Source organism: Phragmites australis, chromosome 21 (genome assembly GCF_958298935.1).
Source record: "Phragmites australis chromosome 21, lpPhrAust1.1, whole genome shotgun sequence".
Lineage (NCBI taxonomy): Eukaryota > Viridiplantae > Streptophyta > Magnoliopsida > Poales > Poaceae > Phragmites > Phragmites australis.
Genome location: NC_084941.1, coordinates 2,136,742 through 2,151,518, shown reverse-complemented (window position 1 = coordinate 2,151,518; position 14,777 = coordinate 2,136,742). Strand labels below are relative to the sequence as shown.

The 14,777-nt window shown below is 44.7% G+C and overlaps 3 protein-coding genes across 6 annotated transcripts; 2 read left to right on the top strand and 1 right to left on the bottom strand.

Moving 5' to 3' along the window:
* The first annotated feature begins 2,126 nt into the window (after positions 1-2,126).
* On the top strand, positions 2,127-6,860 carry LOC133903065 (probable protein phosphatase 2C 72). The gene is made up of 5 exons (XM_062344411.1): positions 2,127-2,682; positions 2,824-3,247; positions 3,722-4,089; positions 4,733-4,969; positions 6,309-6,860. Exons 2-5 carry the CDS (start codon positions 2,926-2,928, stop codon positions 6,576-6,578), a joined length of 1,197 nt encoding a protein of 398 aa, XP_062200395.1. The 5' UTR covers positions 2,127-2,682; positions 2,824-2,925; the 3' UTR covers positions 6,579-6,860.
* A 542-nt stretch (positions 6,861-7,402) lies between these two features.
* Positions 7,403-10,135, bottom strand: LOC133903064 (putative magnesium transporter MRS2-G). Its single transcript, XM_062344410.1, has 4 exons — positions 9,712-10,135; positions 9,171-9,616; positions 8,257-8,541; positions 7,403-7,940 (listed from the first exon to the last, which is right to left on the bottom strand). Exons 1-4 carry the CDS (start codon positions 10,133-10,135, stop codon positions 7,656-7,658), a joined length of 1,440 nt encoding a protein of 479 aa, XP_062200394.1. The 3' UTR covers positions 7,403-7,655.
* A 283-nt stretch (positions 10,136-10,418) lies between these two features.
* On the top strand, positions 10,419-13,582 carry LOC133903066 (uncharacterized). 4 transcript variants are annotated; one of them, XM_062344414.1, is made up of 4 exons: positions 10,419-10,596; positions 10,687-10,750; positions 10,873-10,914; positions 12,769-13,582. In XM_062344414.1, exons 1-4 carry the CDS (start codon positions 10,419-10,421, stop codon positions 12,782-12,784), a joined length of 300 nt encoding a protein of 99 aa, XP_062200398.1. In that variant the 3' UTR covers positions 12,785-13,582. The 4 variants fall into 4 exon arrangements, 3 of the variants coding, with proteins under 3 accessions (XP_062200398.1, XP_062200397.1, XP_062200396.1); XM_062344413.1 differs by having other exon boundaries at positions 10,687-10,763; XR_009907195.1 differs by having other exon boundaries at positions 10,457-10,596; positions 10,687-10,763; positions 10,873-11,659.
* The last annotated feature ends 1,195 nt before the right edge of the window (positions 13,583-14,777 follow it).

Genomic DNA, 14,777 nt, shown 5'->3' with positions numbered 1-14,777 from the left:
AATTATTGACCGATTAAATTTTGGCATTATCTTAAACTAAACGGTATTTTAACCATCAAAATTTGACACTACCCAACTTAGCCTCTAGCCAAATTTTAGCATAGCCTATTAAAACCAAAAACCAAACAGCCCGCTCGTCTCCCCGTCGACATCAGCACAGGACACGGACGGACACCGGCCGGCGGCGGCGGCCATCGTGTATATGCATCGCCGCCGATTTGGTTTCACCCGCGCGCTGCTGATGATTGGGGCCTATCATTCGTCGATCAATCACTTCATCTCAAATTCTGAGTGATCTGGTCGAGTACTAATCCACCTTCTTTTTAGCTAGGCTCAATCTGAATGCAGTACTCGATCGTTTTGGCCCTGCACAACATTGGCCACACGAACACAAAATCCAGAAAATAAAAGCGTCATGTTGACGAGAGCCCCATTCGGACGATCATGCATTGCCATAGCTCCAACCCAGCGATTAAAATTTCATCAAAATTTCCGAAATTTTGTAAATTTAAATTTTTTAAAAGGGAAACAAAATATCTAATTTTAAAATTTTATTTTACCGATGTAGTACCTATGAAACAGAGAACGAAAAATAATCAATTTTTTATAAAATTTCACGAATTTTAGCCTTTTCGCCAGTAAACTAAAAAACTATAAAACGAAATTGAAATCTGTGCTCCAACCTAACAAATCTGACTGAAAGCAAACAGAGGCGAGCAACGGTTTTGCAGGCGTCCAGAGACAAAACTGCTCGGCTGCTTCAGCCTTCAAGTGGGAGACTTTTGTGTCTCTCAGGTCTCAGGGACTGCCAGGGGACAAAGACGGCCTCTGTTGCCTAGCGACGCCGCCGCGTAAGCTCGCTTGTCCCATGCCAACCGTGGCCGCCATGGCCACGCACGCACGCACGCGCGCCTCGCCACGCCGTGGACGCTTCCTCTCTCCATCTGCCCGCGGCGCGCGACGATTGGCGGCTTGCGGCGCGTCGTTTCGGCCGCCCAGTTTCAGGGATTTTCCCGGAAGATCACTCGCCCTGTGCCGCTGTGGAGGCCATGGATGAGCGAGTAAAAAAAGCTGCCGCGTTAAGTACGGTCGTGTGCCATTAAGGAATGGCATGGCGTGCACTAATCACTTACAGGAGAAACCGTACCACACGGCTAAGGGTTAATGGTCCTGATGGATATGATATGTCTGATGTTTGAGGTGTTTGGAAAGACTTTTTTTCCTCAGAAAACGTGTTTTTTTAACACTGTAATTCTATCTACACGGTCTTTAGAGATTCAAGATAAAGGTGAAAATAAGGGATCGAACTTTCGTCGGGCTCGACTCCATCGTAGAGCGTTGCCTCCATGCTCCATGCGTGACCGCATAAAAACCCCAAAATTCGTTCGTCTGGGGATCGAATCTGGAGCTCCCAAGTATTACTTGAGCTAGTTGATCACTCGGGCTGCTGCTCATTCATCCGAGAAGATATGTTTGATCGGAAGAACTAGGTACCATGTTGTTTGATTGGAAGAACTAGGTATCATATTGTTTTACTTCTTTTTAACCAAGTCGCTGTCAAGCAGACATTCGAGGAATACAATTGGATATGATCCCATGCATAGCCAATTTGAATTGCTGAAATTAAAAGTACATTTGGAGATGCTACACTAGTAAGCTTCATACATACAGTGAAGCATTGGGCGATTTTATTTGTTGGGAAATATGAGCAATCCTAACGTGCGATCAGCAGCTGATTTCGCACAGTACATGGTGCTATCTTACTTGCACTTGGAAATTCTAGAAAGTCAATTTTCCAGTCTAGCCACTTACTAACTTTTTTCCCTGTAGATGAAAGCTAGAGTATAGACTGTCCACTAGCGTTCGATGCTCAAATCAGCGCTGGTGTCTCACCAGGGCTCGTCCTCCTTAAGTTTCCACACACGTTAGATGCTACAATTCGAGACTATCTCTTCAAGATATACGTGTGAGTATATGTTGTAGGTTTTAGCTTATATTTAAAAAGATATATAAGTGAATACGTGTGTGGTATGAATCTCTACATAAATTCATATACTACCGCTGGTACTTCGATGGCCTACTTTTAAAAAAATGATAAGAGTGAGGCCAGCCAGAATACAAAGCAGCACGTCATGCAGATTAAAAAAGGAGAGAAGATGGTCGAAAAAGGGGCTGGAGTGGGCACTGTAAATGTTGGCTTTTCTTTTTCTTTCTAGGGAAGAATGGTGCACAAGAAAAAGGGGTTAATGGAACAAGGGCACAGCACAAACCAGTCACCACTACCCTCAGAAATTAGGACCGGTAGAGCTCCCTCCCTCTCTCCTCGCTCTGGTTGCTTCTCTTGTAGTTTTTCCTCTCTCTCTCTGCTTGTGCTCTATCTCTTGTGCAGTGGAGGTGATGCCTTGATCTGTCTGTTTGTTCATCGAGTCTGCAAGATTTGGTAGAGGGGGAAGCCAGGCGAAAGAGCCAAAGAGCCCATCTTTTTTTAGTCTTTTCGGTTCGGTTTCCTGGTTGCTTCATTTGGATCCCGGGGAGGAGCCCACCGTTTCTACAAAAACCCAATCTTTGCTGCGTTCTCCGAGCTTGAGATCGATAGGTTTCCAGATCTAAGGCCCCTCTGGCTGTGAGATCGCAGACGCAGCAATCCGAGCACGCAACACCAGGGAGAATATCCAAGAAAAGGTACTTCCTTTTTTTGCTTCTTCTTCCAATGCAAGAAAAGTATTGTGGCCTTGGTGATCTTTCTCCCTTCGATCATGCTAATCCAGTGCTAGATGCGCGGTGGTTGATCTTGATATGTATCCTGTTTGATTTTGATTGCAGATTTCGCGAGGTAAAGGAGCGAAAAGAAGATATTGGAGAAGAGAAGGTAAATAAATGGTCATCGTGAGGAAGTGTGAGATGGGGAGGTGGCGGAGATGACGGATGCTATCGGCTGTGATGGAATACTTGAGATCTTGCTGGGGACCGGCATCGCCGTCCGGGCGCCCCCGCAAAGGATCGGACGCCGCCGGCCGGCAGGACGGGCTCCTGTGGTACAAGGACGGCGGGCAGGTTGTCGACGGTGAGTTCTCTATGGCCGTGGTCCAGGCCAATAATCTGCTGGAGGACCACAGCCAGGTGGAATCCGGGCCGCTGAGCACAACGGAGCCCGGCCTGCAAGGCACCTTCGTTGGCGTCTATGATGGGCACGGTGGCCCGGAGACGGCACGCTACATCAATGATCACATCTTCAACCATCTGAGGAGTAAGTCCTCTAATGCTGCTGAAGTTCTTGATTAAGATTAAATGACAATCAAGCTATGCTATCAGATTTACGATCGATACATCCAATTGTGTGATATGCAAGTGTGTTTGAGTTGATATCGATTGCTCTCAAGTAAAGATTTTTGCCATTTCAGTAGACCTATATTGTAAGCCTGCATTGCATAGAACGTTGTTGTACATAGAGTACTGTGGGAAAAAGCGCGCGTAAATTTAAATGCAGTTATGTTTAGATAAGGGTCCAAGGTTACTCTTTCAATCCATGCTTGATATAACTCGGTCAGAACAGAAGCACATCATTGCATGGAATAGTGTGACAACTGAAAATCTACTAGAAGTTACTGATGACTGTAAAAGGATAGTATCTTACAGTCCCTCCTTCTGATTGTACCATAATTTGTTTTAACTACTTGCCAATTTTCATTTACACCGTTGCACGATGAACCTCCATTTTCAGGGTTCGCATCTGAGCACAAGGGCATGTCAGCGGATGTGATTCGGAAGGCTTTCCGAGCGACTGAGGAGGGGTTCATTTCTGTAGTTAGTAGCCAGTGGTCCTTGAGGCCTCAATTAGCGGCAGTAGGCTCTTGCTGTCTGGTTGGTGTGGTTTGCAGCGGAACTCTATATGTTGCAAACCTTGGGGACTCCCGTGCTGTTCTTGGGAGACTCGTCAAGGGAACTGGAGAGGTTTTGGCAATGCAGCTCTCAGCAGAACACAATGCATCCTATGAGGAGGTTAGACAAGAGCTGCAGGCATCACATCCTGATGATCCCCATATTGTGGTCCTAAAGCACAATGTTTGGCGTGTGAAGGGTATCATCCAGGTATAAGAACTTGAACTGTGATTTGCATAAGATCAAGTTGCTAGTTTTTGTCCATTCATTCTGACTCATGTATCTAAATATTTTGAACAGTCTAAAAAATTTTATCGTAACCTTGTATTGTCATCATAGTTGAGATTTACATGCTGTGGGTGGCTAGTTTTGTGGTTGCATTTGCTTTTTCGCTTGATATTATGTTATTTCATTTACAGAGCTATATTTATGTGTATTCATGATTACTGCTATAGTGATGAACCAACCCTTTTCCTTAAGAACCTGTGTGGATGCAGTAATATTACAATGTTGTTATGAAACAAGACCAACACGTTGTTTGGTGTTGAATGCAATTTTGTTATTGCAATCTCCCCAAATGAACTTATTGTTCATGCTGTGCCTTAAACAGATGTTGGTGTGCAAGTCACACAAGATATGAACAGGTGCATTTTCTAGGTTAATCATTTTATAAATGAACTTGGTCGAGCAGTAACTATTAAGTTTATTTTGTGCATATGCCATGCCAGTTACTTCTGGTGCTTAGTGTGATGCTCCCAGAGTGCATCTGAGCAGACTTCTGTCATGTGATGTTACTTTGTTGAAATGCTTTGCTTCCAGGGTGCATCTCACATGGTATGATGATGTGCTGCAGATAACAAGGTCTATTGGAGATGTATATCTGAAGAAACCGGAGTTCAATAGAGAACCTTTGCACAGCAAGTTTCGCCTTCAGGAAACTTTCAGGAGACCACTTCTTAGTTCTGATCCAGCAATTACTATACACCAAATACAGCCAACTCATAAGTTCATCATTTTTGCATCTGATGGACTCTGGGAGCATCTTAGTAATCAGGAAGCAGTTGACATGGTCCAAAGTAGCCCTCGGAATGTATGTATTCTTATCTTATGTTTTAGTTTCTGTAACTTGGTTCTTTGGTGGCATGGTGTTAGTTTGTGTTATTGCCTGTCCGTTCAAAACTATACATATATGGTTTTGTAGTAGTATCATCATACTTTAACTGATGTTTCTGTTGAGGTAAATGGGTGTACTTTGTTTCTAAGAAATTTGAGACTAATATTTGTGCATTTTTAGAACTTTCTGTTCTAAGTTTCTTAAATATGTAACAAATAATGTTTTATAATAGTGTGGTAGATGCAGGTCATTGTATGAAGTCACCTAGATTGTTGCGTGTAGCAAAATGTAGTTCAAGGAAACTGTCCTTTGGTTCAGTCCCTGCAAGTTTGTATTCTTCTGCTGATACTGAATTAGACCATCTCGAGGATAATCTGGAACGTATCTTCATTTTTTAGACCATTGTCATCATGTCATGTCACTTGAATCTTTGGTGCTTGAGTTGAAGATTTACACATGTAATTTGAATTATTTCCAGTATAGATATCTCTGTTTGTTGACTTAGTGAGATTTTTAATTGGTAGATACTTCCTACAGTCACAATACATGTTGCTTGGGATAGCGACATGGTCTCCAGACCACAACTCTGACCATGGGTTTCTATTGTAGTATATTTATAAAACTGAATAAAATTGTAATATTATGAAAATACTAATGATTTTTAATCTTAAAAATCTAAATCTAAATAGATATTGATAGTCAAAGTTTCAGAATTTTGACTGCATGTATGTCAAAAAGACATGTATTTGTGTCTGGACTGGAGGGAGTCTCATATGTAAATTCCGAACATGTGCACTCGACATGGAAATACAAATGAGCTATTTTGTGACTGGTTTGTTTATTTTTCTCATGCCTCCTGAAAATTTCAGATTTGCTTCATAACAATCATTTTTTCATTTCAAATATTATTACTACACAGCCTAAAATAAATGCCATCCTTGAATGCATGCAGTCATCCCTTTAAAACTTTGACCACTAATATACATAAAAACATTTTATCTGTCACATTGAAATGCTATCAATAGTTTCATCATCAAGTACTTCTATATTGTTGCAGTCTCGGTAATAATTTTCGCTACCATATAATTACGACAGGCAACAGTCAAGGTGTATATTGGATACAGTGTAGATGTCCTAAACAAGTAATGAAACAGACCAGGGATTATTTTAAACAAACACGATAGTGCAACAACAAGTCCACAACTTCCTTAAGCTAAAATCGTACACCCCTACAATTTTTTTGTTGCTTTATCGCTCTTACAAAATGATATGGCTTGCTGTTTTCTTGATGCCACTCTAAATTTTTATGTACCAGGGAATTGCTCGAAGGTTAGTAAAGGCTGCAATGCTGGAAGCAGCGAAGAAAAGGGAGATGAGGTATTCAGACCTCAAGAAAATTGATCGTGGTGTAAGGCGGCACTTCCATGATGATATAACCGTCGTGGTGGTGTTTTTGGATTCAAATGCCATAAAAACTGCTACCTGGAGCAGACCCTCGGTTTCTCTCCGAGGCGGTGGTGTTCCTATCCCTGCAAATACCCTTGCTCCATTATCAGTTCCTACAGAGCTAAATAGCTCTTACTGAAACTATACTGGAGGTGAAGGGGTCAAGAAGATCCAAAAGGTAAAGGAAAAGAAGAAAGAAGAGCAGCAGTTGTGACCAGCTGAAGTGTATTTTCTGCGTTGTTCTTGTAAAACCTTTTAGATTCAACCTGGTGACTAGCGTACTGATAGCAAGGTATAAGATTTTAGATTATTCTTAGTCTCCCCCCTCCCCTCTTACCCTTTAGATTCACTCATGGGATATCAGGTGGTTGTACATTCTACGGATCAACTTGTGATAATAGTTCATGGTCTTTCTTTTGTCGCCGCAAAGTGTTATTTTTCATGCCATCTCAAGACTAAGTTGATTGTCTAGCAGGTTGCTCATGATGCTCTCCAAGCACCATGGCATGATTGCCTGGCCTGTTTGGTTCAGCTCAGGCTCATGGACGTGGTATCGACATCATTGTGTTAGCATATGAGGCAGATGATTTGCAGATTCAGCAAATGCTGAAAGGCAGTCAAGGAGTTTGATGCACACTGGCTGGGAACCTCAGATGTGGGAAAACGATGGGAAGGCATGCCTTTTGCGTTCACCTTTTCAGTAGATGCATCAGTCGGCAGTTCGGTGCGAACTTGGAGAGCAGCGTGCAGCTTTCTTCCGCCGCCGCCGTACAGTAGCTTCGCGGCTAAACGTTACGAGCCTTGCGTGAGCCAGCACCTGACGCTTGCTCAAGAACTTGAGCACAAAACATCTTTTGAAAGGAAAAAGCTTGAGCACAAAAGATGGTAGCTCGAAAAGGATAAAGAAACCAGTCTGCGTACAAAACCAACCCTTTGTGCTCAATAGAACAGAAAGTTCTATGATTTCATAACAATTTTTCATTGCCAGCAAGAGCTACATCTGTTAATGTTAACGTGAAAGCGTATGATCACAACATCATCTCGTCGTGTAATTTATGACAAAGAAAATTTACAGTGTACTTATTTACTACTCATGAGACATCATATACCAGATTTGTTTTCGCTATTCCCACGGCTCTACTCGATCCTTAGAATGAATGCTCCATTTCTGCCACCATGACAAGGCTCTCCCACATGGGCTGCCTTCACTACTGGTTCAAGGACCCAGCAATTTCTTCCACCAGGCGTAGCCTAACAAGACGATGAAGATTATGAAGCAACCCGATGAGGTGCCCCCAACAAATGGCCAAAAGAGGCTGCCGTCGGTGATGTTGTACAGAGAGCTTGGGATGTTCATCGCAAAAGCCCCAACTATGAAAGTGTTGGCAGCTATGCCAAAGGATGCAATGGTCAGCGTAAGCTGGAGCTGAATGAGTTCATTACGCTGGTTGTCAAGCTGAATGTTCACGTAGTCTTCTGTGTCATCAATATACTCCCGAACCTGTTTAATTTTCAAACATAAATTAATATGCACATCAGTATTCATATGAGACAAAAGCACCAAATAATATGACTTTTAATCCTTCTCAATGAAAGAAAAACAACGCAAAGTGAATAGTTTCTTCATCAGAAACCAGGAAAAATTTAGCATCTCTATGTTTGCAGGAAAAAAGGCCATTGTATCTTTGCAATTAAAATCTCTCCAACATTGACATAACAAGCACATTATGTACGATAAGTCAGTACTAAATAATTACAAAACTGAAAATTCAGGACAACAGCGATAATGCTGTTTCAATACGGGTAAAAGAACTAACCGACAAAATTCTGTTGCGTATTCCATCCAACTGCATGAAGTAAGCCTCAAGCAACATCTCAAGGTCTTCTACATCATTGTCCAAATGCATACTTGTAGCAATGCTCACGCTGTGCCAAAAGCTAGAGTTCAGCCTGGCCAGACTTGCTCTGGCAGGAACAATGCTATTGGAAGCAGCAGATGACATTATAGCCTCAACCTGCTGGTTTTGTACTTGCTTCCTTGTTAGATACAGATGTGCCATATCTTCGTTATCATCCAGAAGATGTTCTATTTCATCTCTGACCTGATAAGATAAGATAACAAAAATAAATTGCAGATCCTAGTATAGCACAGCATATGAGTTATCATCAATAGAATTACTCAGTAGCTAGCAGCAATGCAGTGTAAACACTAGAGAAGATTGTCAACAATGTCAAGCTTAAGAAAGCCTAAAATTTCATGCAATTTTTTTTCAGTTGTTATCCTGAACTGATCCCTTTTCTATGTCTTTGCAACCAATCAATCTAACTAAAATTTACTTATGTATCATTCCCTAATCCAAAGCAGATACACTACAACAAGTACGTCATATAGATGCTTCTCTGCATGTGTACAGAACCAGATAAGAAATTCAAAAGCAAACACTCTAACTGGATCAGTTTGTGACTCAATGCACAAGCAAGCATAACTATTACAGGTTTGAGACTATTTAAATTACAGGTTGAAAACTTCAATTATATCTCCATTGCTGCCAACTAGAAATAGACTGTCGAAAACCACTTAAATAGGATTGTCATAGTAGGTGGTAATTCACCTTTGATCTACAAAATTTATATGCAACCATATATGGTCAGAGAGTCAGATGGCCATGAAATGCTTAAACTTTAGACAGACTAAGGAATTAGGAACACATAATCTCTCATCTAATTGTACCTTCTGCACACGGGCAAGCAGACGGGTAAGATCACTCTTGAGGCTCCGCACACGCTCGAGGTTCCTTGTGCTCACATTCTTGGTCAGCTCATCAAGCACCGGAGTAGCGTGCCTCTCAAGATCAACCACGCTCGAGTCCAGAGCCAAGCACACGGCCTCGAGGGCGACCTCCAGTACCTGGAACTCGAATGGCAGCTCGTGCTCCGCCCCGGTCGCCGCATTAAGACAGGGCACCTGACCTCCAGGTGAGCCGTCCTGCTTTTCCCGATGGCCATCACCGGCACATTCACCATTCCTACTCACAAGACTCCTTAGAGGGAGATGCTGCCTCAATTGGTCAACGAAAGGGAGCACCTCGTGCGCGAGAGGGTCCAATAGGAGGACCTCCTCGGCCGTAACTATCGCTCTGATGAATTCGAGGTTGATCACCATCGCCTTCTCTCTACCTGCACAATTAATCTTTGTAAATCACAAAAGTTTGGGTCTTCTTGGTTGTTTCACCACCAAAAGCGATCGAGTATTAAAATGGGCGTGCGCTCACCGAGGATGTTGGAGGCGTGGGAGAAGACGGGGCCGAGGACGCGGAGGTCGCGCGGGGGCACGCCGGCGCGGCGGATGATGGAGGCCTTGTCGAGCTCGACAATCTCGGAGGCGCCCCACCGGTCCAGTCGCATCCACAGGCGCGCGCCGGCCTTCTTCTTGCCGACCTTCCCCGACACGACCCCCCCGCTGCCCGCGGCAGTGGCGGGGGCGAGGGGAGGAGGCGGCTGGGCGGCCTGCCCCGCCGCGGCGGTCGGGGCCGGGGCCGGCGAGGCGGGAGGGGCCGGGGCCGGCGAGGCGGGAGGAGCCGCCGCCGCGCGGGGCTTGGGGAGGGAGGGGAGGCGGCGTGCAGAGCGGGACCTCCTGTTGGAGGACGAGGATGAGCCGAAGAACGGCAGCTTCCTGCCGCCAGATCGCTTCCCCATGGTGGCACGGCGGCGGCGTGGCGCGGAGAGGCACGGCAGAGGGGTCGACGGGTTCGGTCGTCTTCGATCCCCGTCCAGTCTGTTGTAGCCGAGTGGGCTGGGCCGGAGCCGGGGCCGGTGCCAGGACCCAACTGCCCGCGAGGAATCCCAGCTGTGTTGACAGCCCCACGGTGCTGATCGGACGTACGGTGTCGCGTCGGCGGCAACACGCAACGAGCAGCGCGCCAAACGCTAGCGAAACGGAAGCCACACGGAGAAGCGGATAACCTCCTCGTCCTCGCCGATGGCGATGACTCCACCCGCTGCCGCCTCGCTCCTCCACCGCGCGCTCCTCCCCGGCGACGCCGCCGCACCCTCTTCCCGTCTTGCGCCGCGCGCTCGGGCCTCCGTCTCGGTGGCGCTGCTGCCGAGGAGACGGCGGTGCCGCGGCCCGCTCCAGCTCCAGTCGCTGCCACCCGAAGGTGCGTCGTGCCGCGGAAGCTGCGCCCTTTAGGTCGTTGGTTGGATACTCGGTTCCGGTCCATGTGTGTGACGCGCGGCGTGCGTCTCAGGAGCTCCGGCCGAGCTGATGGACGAGGGCTCCAAGTTCGTGCCGCTGAACGCGGAGGAACGCATGTACGGCCCGCCGGTGAGTCTCGGCTCGCGGTTGTTCTTGCACGTAGTTTGCGTACTTGTAGCGCGTTTACTTGGAAATGGTGAAATCGTACTGAATGGTGCTTGGTGCGTGTGTCTTTCAGGCGCTATTGCTCATCGGATTTGAGAAAGGCGAAACATACAAGGTAATCACTACTCGGCCGGAGTGCTGCACAGATTTCGGATCTGGCCATGGTCCTGCTCGTCCTTGGCTTTTGAGGTCTTGATCCGGCATCTCCAAACGCCGATGTGTTTCTGTGTCGGCGGTGGTGGTGGCCAGTGGCCACTTGACCGATGGCTGCTCCCTGTCGTGGATGGCCGGTCATGTGAATTGTCGACGCCGGAAGCTGTGCAGCGAGAGCGCCGCGCTCGGTGCGTGGGGAGGTGCCCGACCTCCGAATGGCTCGGCGAGGCTCTACGCCTCCACGTTCTCGCCGCACATTGTGTGAGGCTCTGAAGCGGTGGATGCCGAAAGCTGTGCAGCGAGAGCGCGCGCCCGATGCATAGCTCAGCGAAGCTCTTCGTTCGCCTCTTGCTCGCACAATCCGGCCGCAACAAGGATGGCCATTGAGACGCCTCCGCTTTGTCGTCGATTCGTCGTCTTCGTGCTTGGTTTCATCATCCCATCCATCCTCCCTAGTCTCTCTTTCCCCCCTTCGTCATCTTTCTTCGGCTCTACTTAGCTCCTTTCTCTACTTTGGTTGTTGTCATCGTGATTCAGTGAATTCTACTGCTGGCTTCTTTGCTTCATCTTCGTCCTGTTTGCTTGGTTGACCTTGGTCGCAATATTCAATGGCCCTTCCTCCTTTGGGGCTTCCTTCCCCCACAGGACGTTGGAGGGCATTGAATTGAGGGCAGCTTGAGAAGACAACTCCTCCTGGCTAGACACAGGTGATCATTGTCAACCACGGCTACAGAATAGTGGTATTTCGTTGGCTATTTGTGAGTTGGATGCCTTTGTGTCCTACGAGCATTAGCGTTTGCGGTTTCTTCACCTGTCCAAAGCCGGGTTAGCAAGGCCTTAGATCCCCTCTTCGATCTCCTCATTCTCTTTAGATGACCCTCCCTCCTCCAAGGCTTCCTCCCCTTGGCGGCCATCGGAGGCTGTCAACAAGAGTGGCGACCAGACAACTAGGGCGTGTGGAGGCGTCTCATGCCCTGCTTAGATGAAGATTGGAGTTGAAATTACAAAAGTTTACTGCAAAATCGGCAAGCAAGTTGCATGGTGGTGGTGCAGATCGGCGATCGGCATCATACTTTCGACAATGGTGCATAGACTCGGTTTGGGCTTTGGATTTTTGAGTTGTAAGGGTTTTGTACCTCTAGAGGGACTTTTATGTTTGTAGTTGTATCCCTTGTCTCTACTCTCTACTCGGTATGACAAGTCTAATTCTATGATGCCTGTGCTTGGCACTTTTCGATCAATATAATAGTAGGTGGGACTTGGGAGCCTCTCCCCCCGAATTGCTAGAAAAAAATGCTTATTAGTTTCTGCTTTAGGAAATAAGATGATGCTCAGTAAAGTTAAAAGTCATAAATCAAAAGGCTTTTTTTATTTTATTTTGATAGTAGGAAAGGTAGATAGATCTTTCCCAATGATCTAGCAACATCCTTTTGCACAACTTGAGGCCCTTGTGCTTATTATATGCTCTAAAATTCAAATTTGAAAAGATCTGAAAACATTCATAAATTTTGGTGGGTAATGAATGATTTTTATGAAATTTCATGAATATCATCAAAATATTAATCTCTAGTCAGATTTCACCAAGCACACGGTGTTTATATAGTAGAATCGAGTTTAGATACTCTGTATGTTCGATTCATACTTTTCTTGGAAATCCTCATATGGCCATGCAGGTATCTGCCTAGAAATTTGAGCATTCATTGTTCTAAAAATTTGAAAGAAACATATCATTGCGGTTTAGTATCATGAGCAGTAGTAAATAGTACTTTTATTGTGCTGCCGGTTTCAACTTATGTGAATTCCGTAACTTCTGCAGATTCAAGCCTTCCTGAAAGATCTTGAAGGTGAATTCCTCAAGGCAAGTTCGGCATCTGCTGTCATTGATATCTAGCAAGGATGTCTTTATTGTCGCAGCTCTAGATCCCTCGATATGCCTGTTGATTAGAGCAATAGCCGAAGTATCCTTTTGCCGTTGATAAGGAATTAATCTGCCTAAGTTGGATAACATATTGCTATAACAGATAGAAAATAGTTCTACTACAACCTAAATGTTATTACAGAATTTACAGAAATTGAATGGATATACATACTCTCCAATAAGAAAAGAAAGGGAACTTAAAATGAGCTACAACCAACTTCTGTGTAATTCTTCTGTCTTTCATGTTTGAGGATATAGAGTTATGTCCTCCCTTTATGCATGCAGAAAGCAAAGAATACGGAATGAAGAGAATCTCAAGTAGCAAATGGGCTAAGCAGAATGATAAGGTACATGAAGAAAATTCAGGCAGCATTGGACACACCTTGAAATGATATCCTGAAATGCCAGCTCCAAGTGTTAGGATTATCAACGTATACCAGATTACCAGGAACTCTTTTTAGTATGTGTAGAACTGTAGGTACTGATAGTGAACCTGCCTGAGCTCGAGAAGAAGACCATTTTACCCTTGCCCATGTGGTTAGGGATGCTGGAGATTAAAAAAGTTGACCGAAGGTAGAACATAATCACGCTCGTATCCCTATTGCCTTCAAGACTTGGATAGGGCCGAAGGAGAATGTCATTAATCTTTTTCCATGCAAAAAATAATAGAGAGGTTGATTGATATATATTTCAGACAGCATTAGTTGTGGCATGGGCTGAAGGATGGACCAACTCGAATATTCGAAGGCTTCCTTTCTGTAAGCTTACAATCGGTGTATATTATGAGTTGTGCAAGGATTTGCTTCCTCTTCGTACTCTCTCTCCATGACGAGGAGACAGCACTCGTTGTATTATAACCGGTCTGCATCTGGACAGATGAAACGAGAGACAAGGTGAGCAGGTCGGGTGCTTGTGGATGTAACTGGACAGGCTCACGTGCCAAACCAGTTGATGCAACGCAACTGAGCAGGGACAAGATTAGCACAGCAACTCGTCATCCTAAACTATTCCACATAGGCCTCATTGAAATGTTCATTAGTGCCCATTGAGGCGCCTAGTTTCAGGTCCAGCTTTTGTGCGTGTATAATCTGAAAAACTTGCTTGGAATCTAGCTAGGAATTTCGTAGGAAATAGTCCGTTGAAAGAAAGAAGATCAATTGTTCTGCTTTTCCCTGCTACTTAAAAAAATTCTTTAATAAGTTTCACAGCCACTTAAGTCCCATGAGTCTCTCGCCCACCCCATCCACCTCTCTTATAAGGAGCTACGCTGCTAGATGGATCCTTCACAATCGCCCCGAGAATTCGATATAATATATTTTCACAGACAGTTCGTTTAAGTGAACCGTCTGTGTAATAGGTTTTCGTATAATCTTTTTTTATTCATAAAAACCGTCTATTTTTATAAATCTTAGATCATAGATAGGTTAGCACTAGTCTTTGGAAAGAGTTTTTTTATAGTGACAGGTGTCTCAATATTCTATAGCAGATAAAAACAAACAAAATCAACATTCTATAGCAGACAGGCTGCAGAGCCCTTTTTCTTCTTCTTGGAATAGTACACGTAAGTGAAACCAGTGGTTGGCCTCATGCATGCATGTTTGTTCCATGCACGTAAATATCCAGCCATGCAATACGAATTGAATATAACGCTGATGTATTTGGTGGGACATGACATGAGGACACTTAGCATATGCACGATGCATCATGGCTGTGGTTGATACTAAAACTATGTCGTTTTAAGGTTAGGTTACATGCAGTAAACATGTTTAAATTTTGATTGTTAATATATGTTTTATATTTTATTGAACGGTTAAAAATGGTATAGCTAGATTTATTTTGAAAAGTAGTTTTAAATTATTATAAATTTACTATAATTTACATATATTTTATACTATTGATGGGTAGTC

What these genes read in the sequence shown, in the direction of transcription:
- LOC133903066 (XM_062344412.1), top strand. Translation starts at nt 10,419, where the DNA reads ATGGCGATGACTCCACCCGCTGCCGCCTCGCTCCTCCACCGCGCGCTC. An exon ending in CCAGTCGCTGCCACCCGAAG is followed by an intron (nt 10,597 to 10,686) that starts GTGCGTCGTGCC and finishes CGTGCGTCTCAG; the next exon opens with GAGCTCCGGCCGAGCTGATG. An exon ending in AACGCATGTACGGCCCGCCG is followed by an intron (nt 10,764 to 10,872) that starts GTGAGTCTCGGC and finishes TGTGTCTTTCAG; the next exon opens with GCGCTATTGCTCATCGGATT.
- LOC133903065 (XM_062344411.1), top strand. Translation starts at nt 2,926, where the DNA reads ATGCTATCGGCTGTGATGGAATACTTGAGATCTTGCTGGGGACCGGCA. An exon ending in CATCTTCAACCATCTGAGGA is followed by an intron (nt 3,248 to 3,721) that starts GTAAGTCCTCTA and finishes CTCCATTTTCAG; the next exon opens with GGTTCGCATCTGAGCACAAG. An exon ending in GTGTGAAGGGTATCATCCAG is followed by an intron (nt 4,090 to 4,732) that starts GTATAAGAACTT and finishes GATGTGCTGCAG; the next exon opens with ATAACAAGGTCTATTGGAGA.
- LOC133903064 (XM_062344410.1), bottom strand. Translation starts at nt 10,135, where the DNA reads ATGGGGAAGCGATCTGGCGGCAGGAAGCTGCCGTTCTTCGGCTCATCC. An exon ending in CCACGCCTCCAACATCCTCG is followed by an intron (nt 9,617 to 9,711) that starts GTGAGCGCACGC and finishes TTAATTGTGCAG; the next exon opens with GTAGAGAGAAGGCGATGGTG. An exon ending in TGCTTGCCCGTGTGCAGAAG is followed by an intron (nt 8,542 to 9,170) that starts GTACAATTAGAT and finishes TTATCTTATCAG; the next exon opens with GTCAGAGATGAAATAGAACA.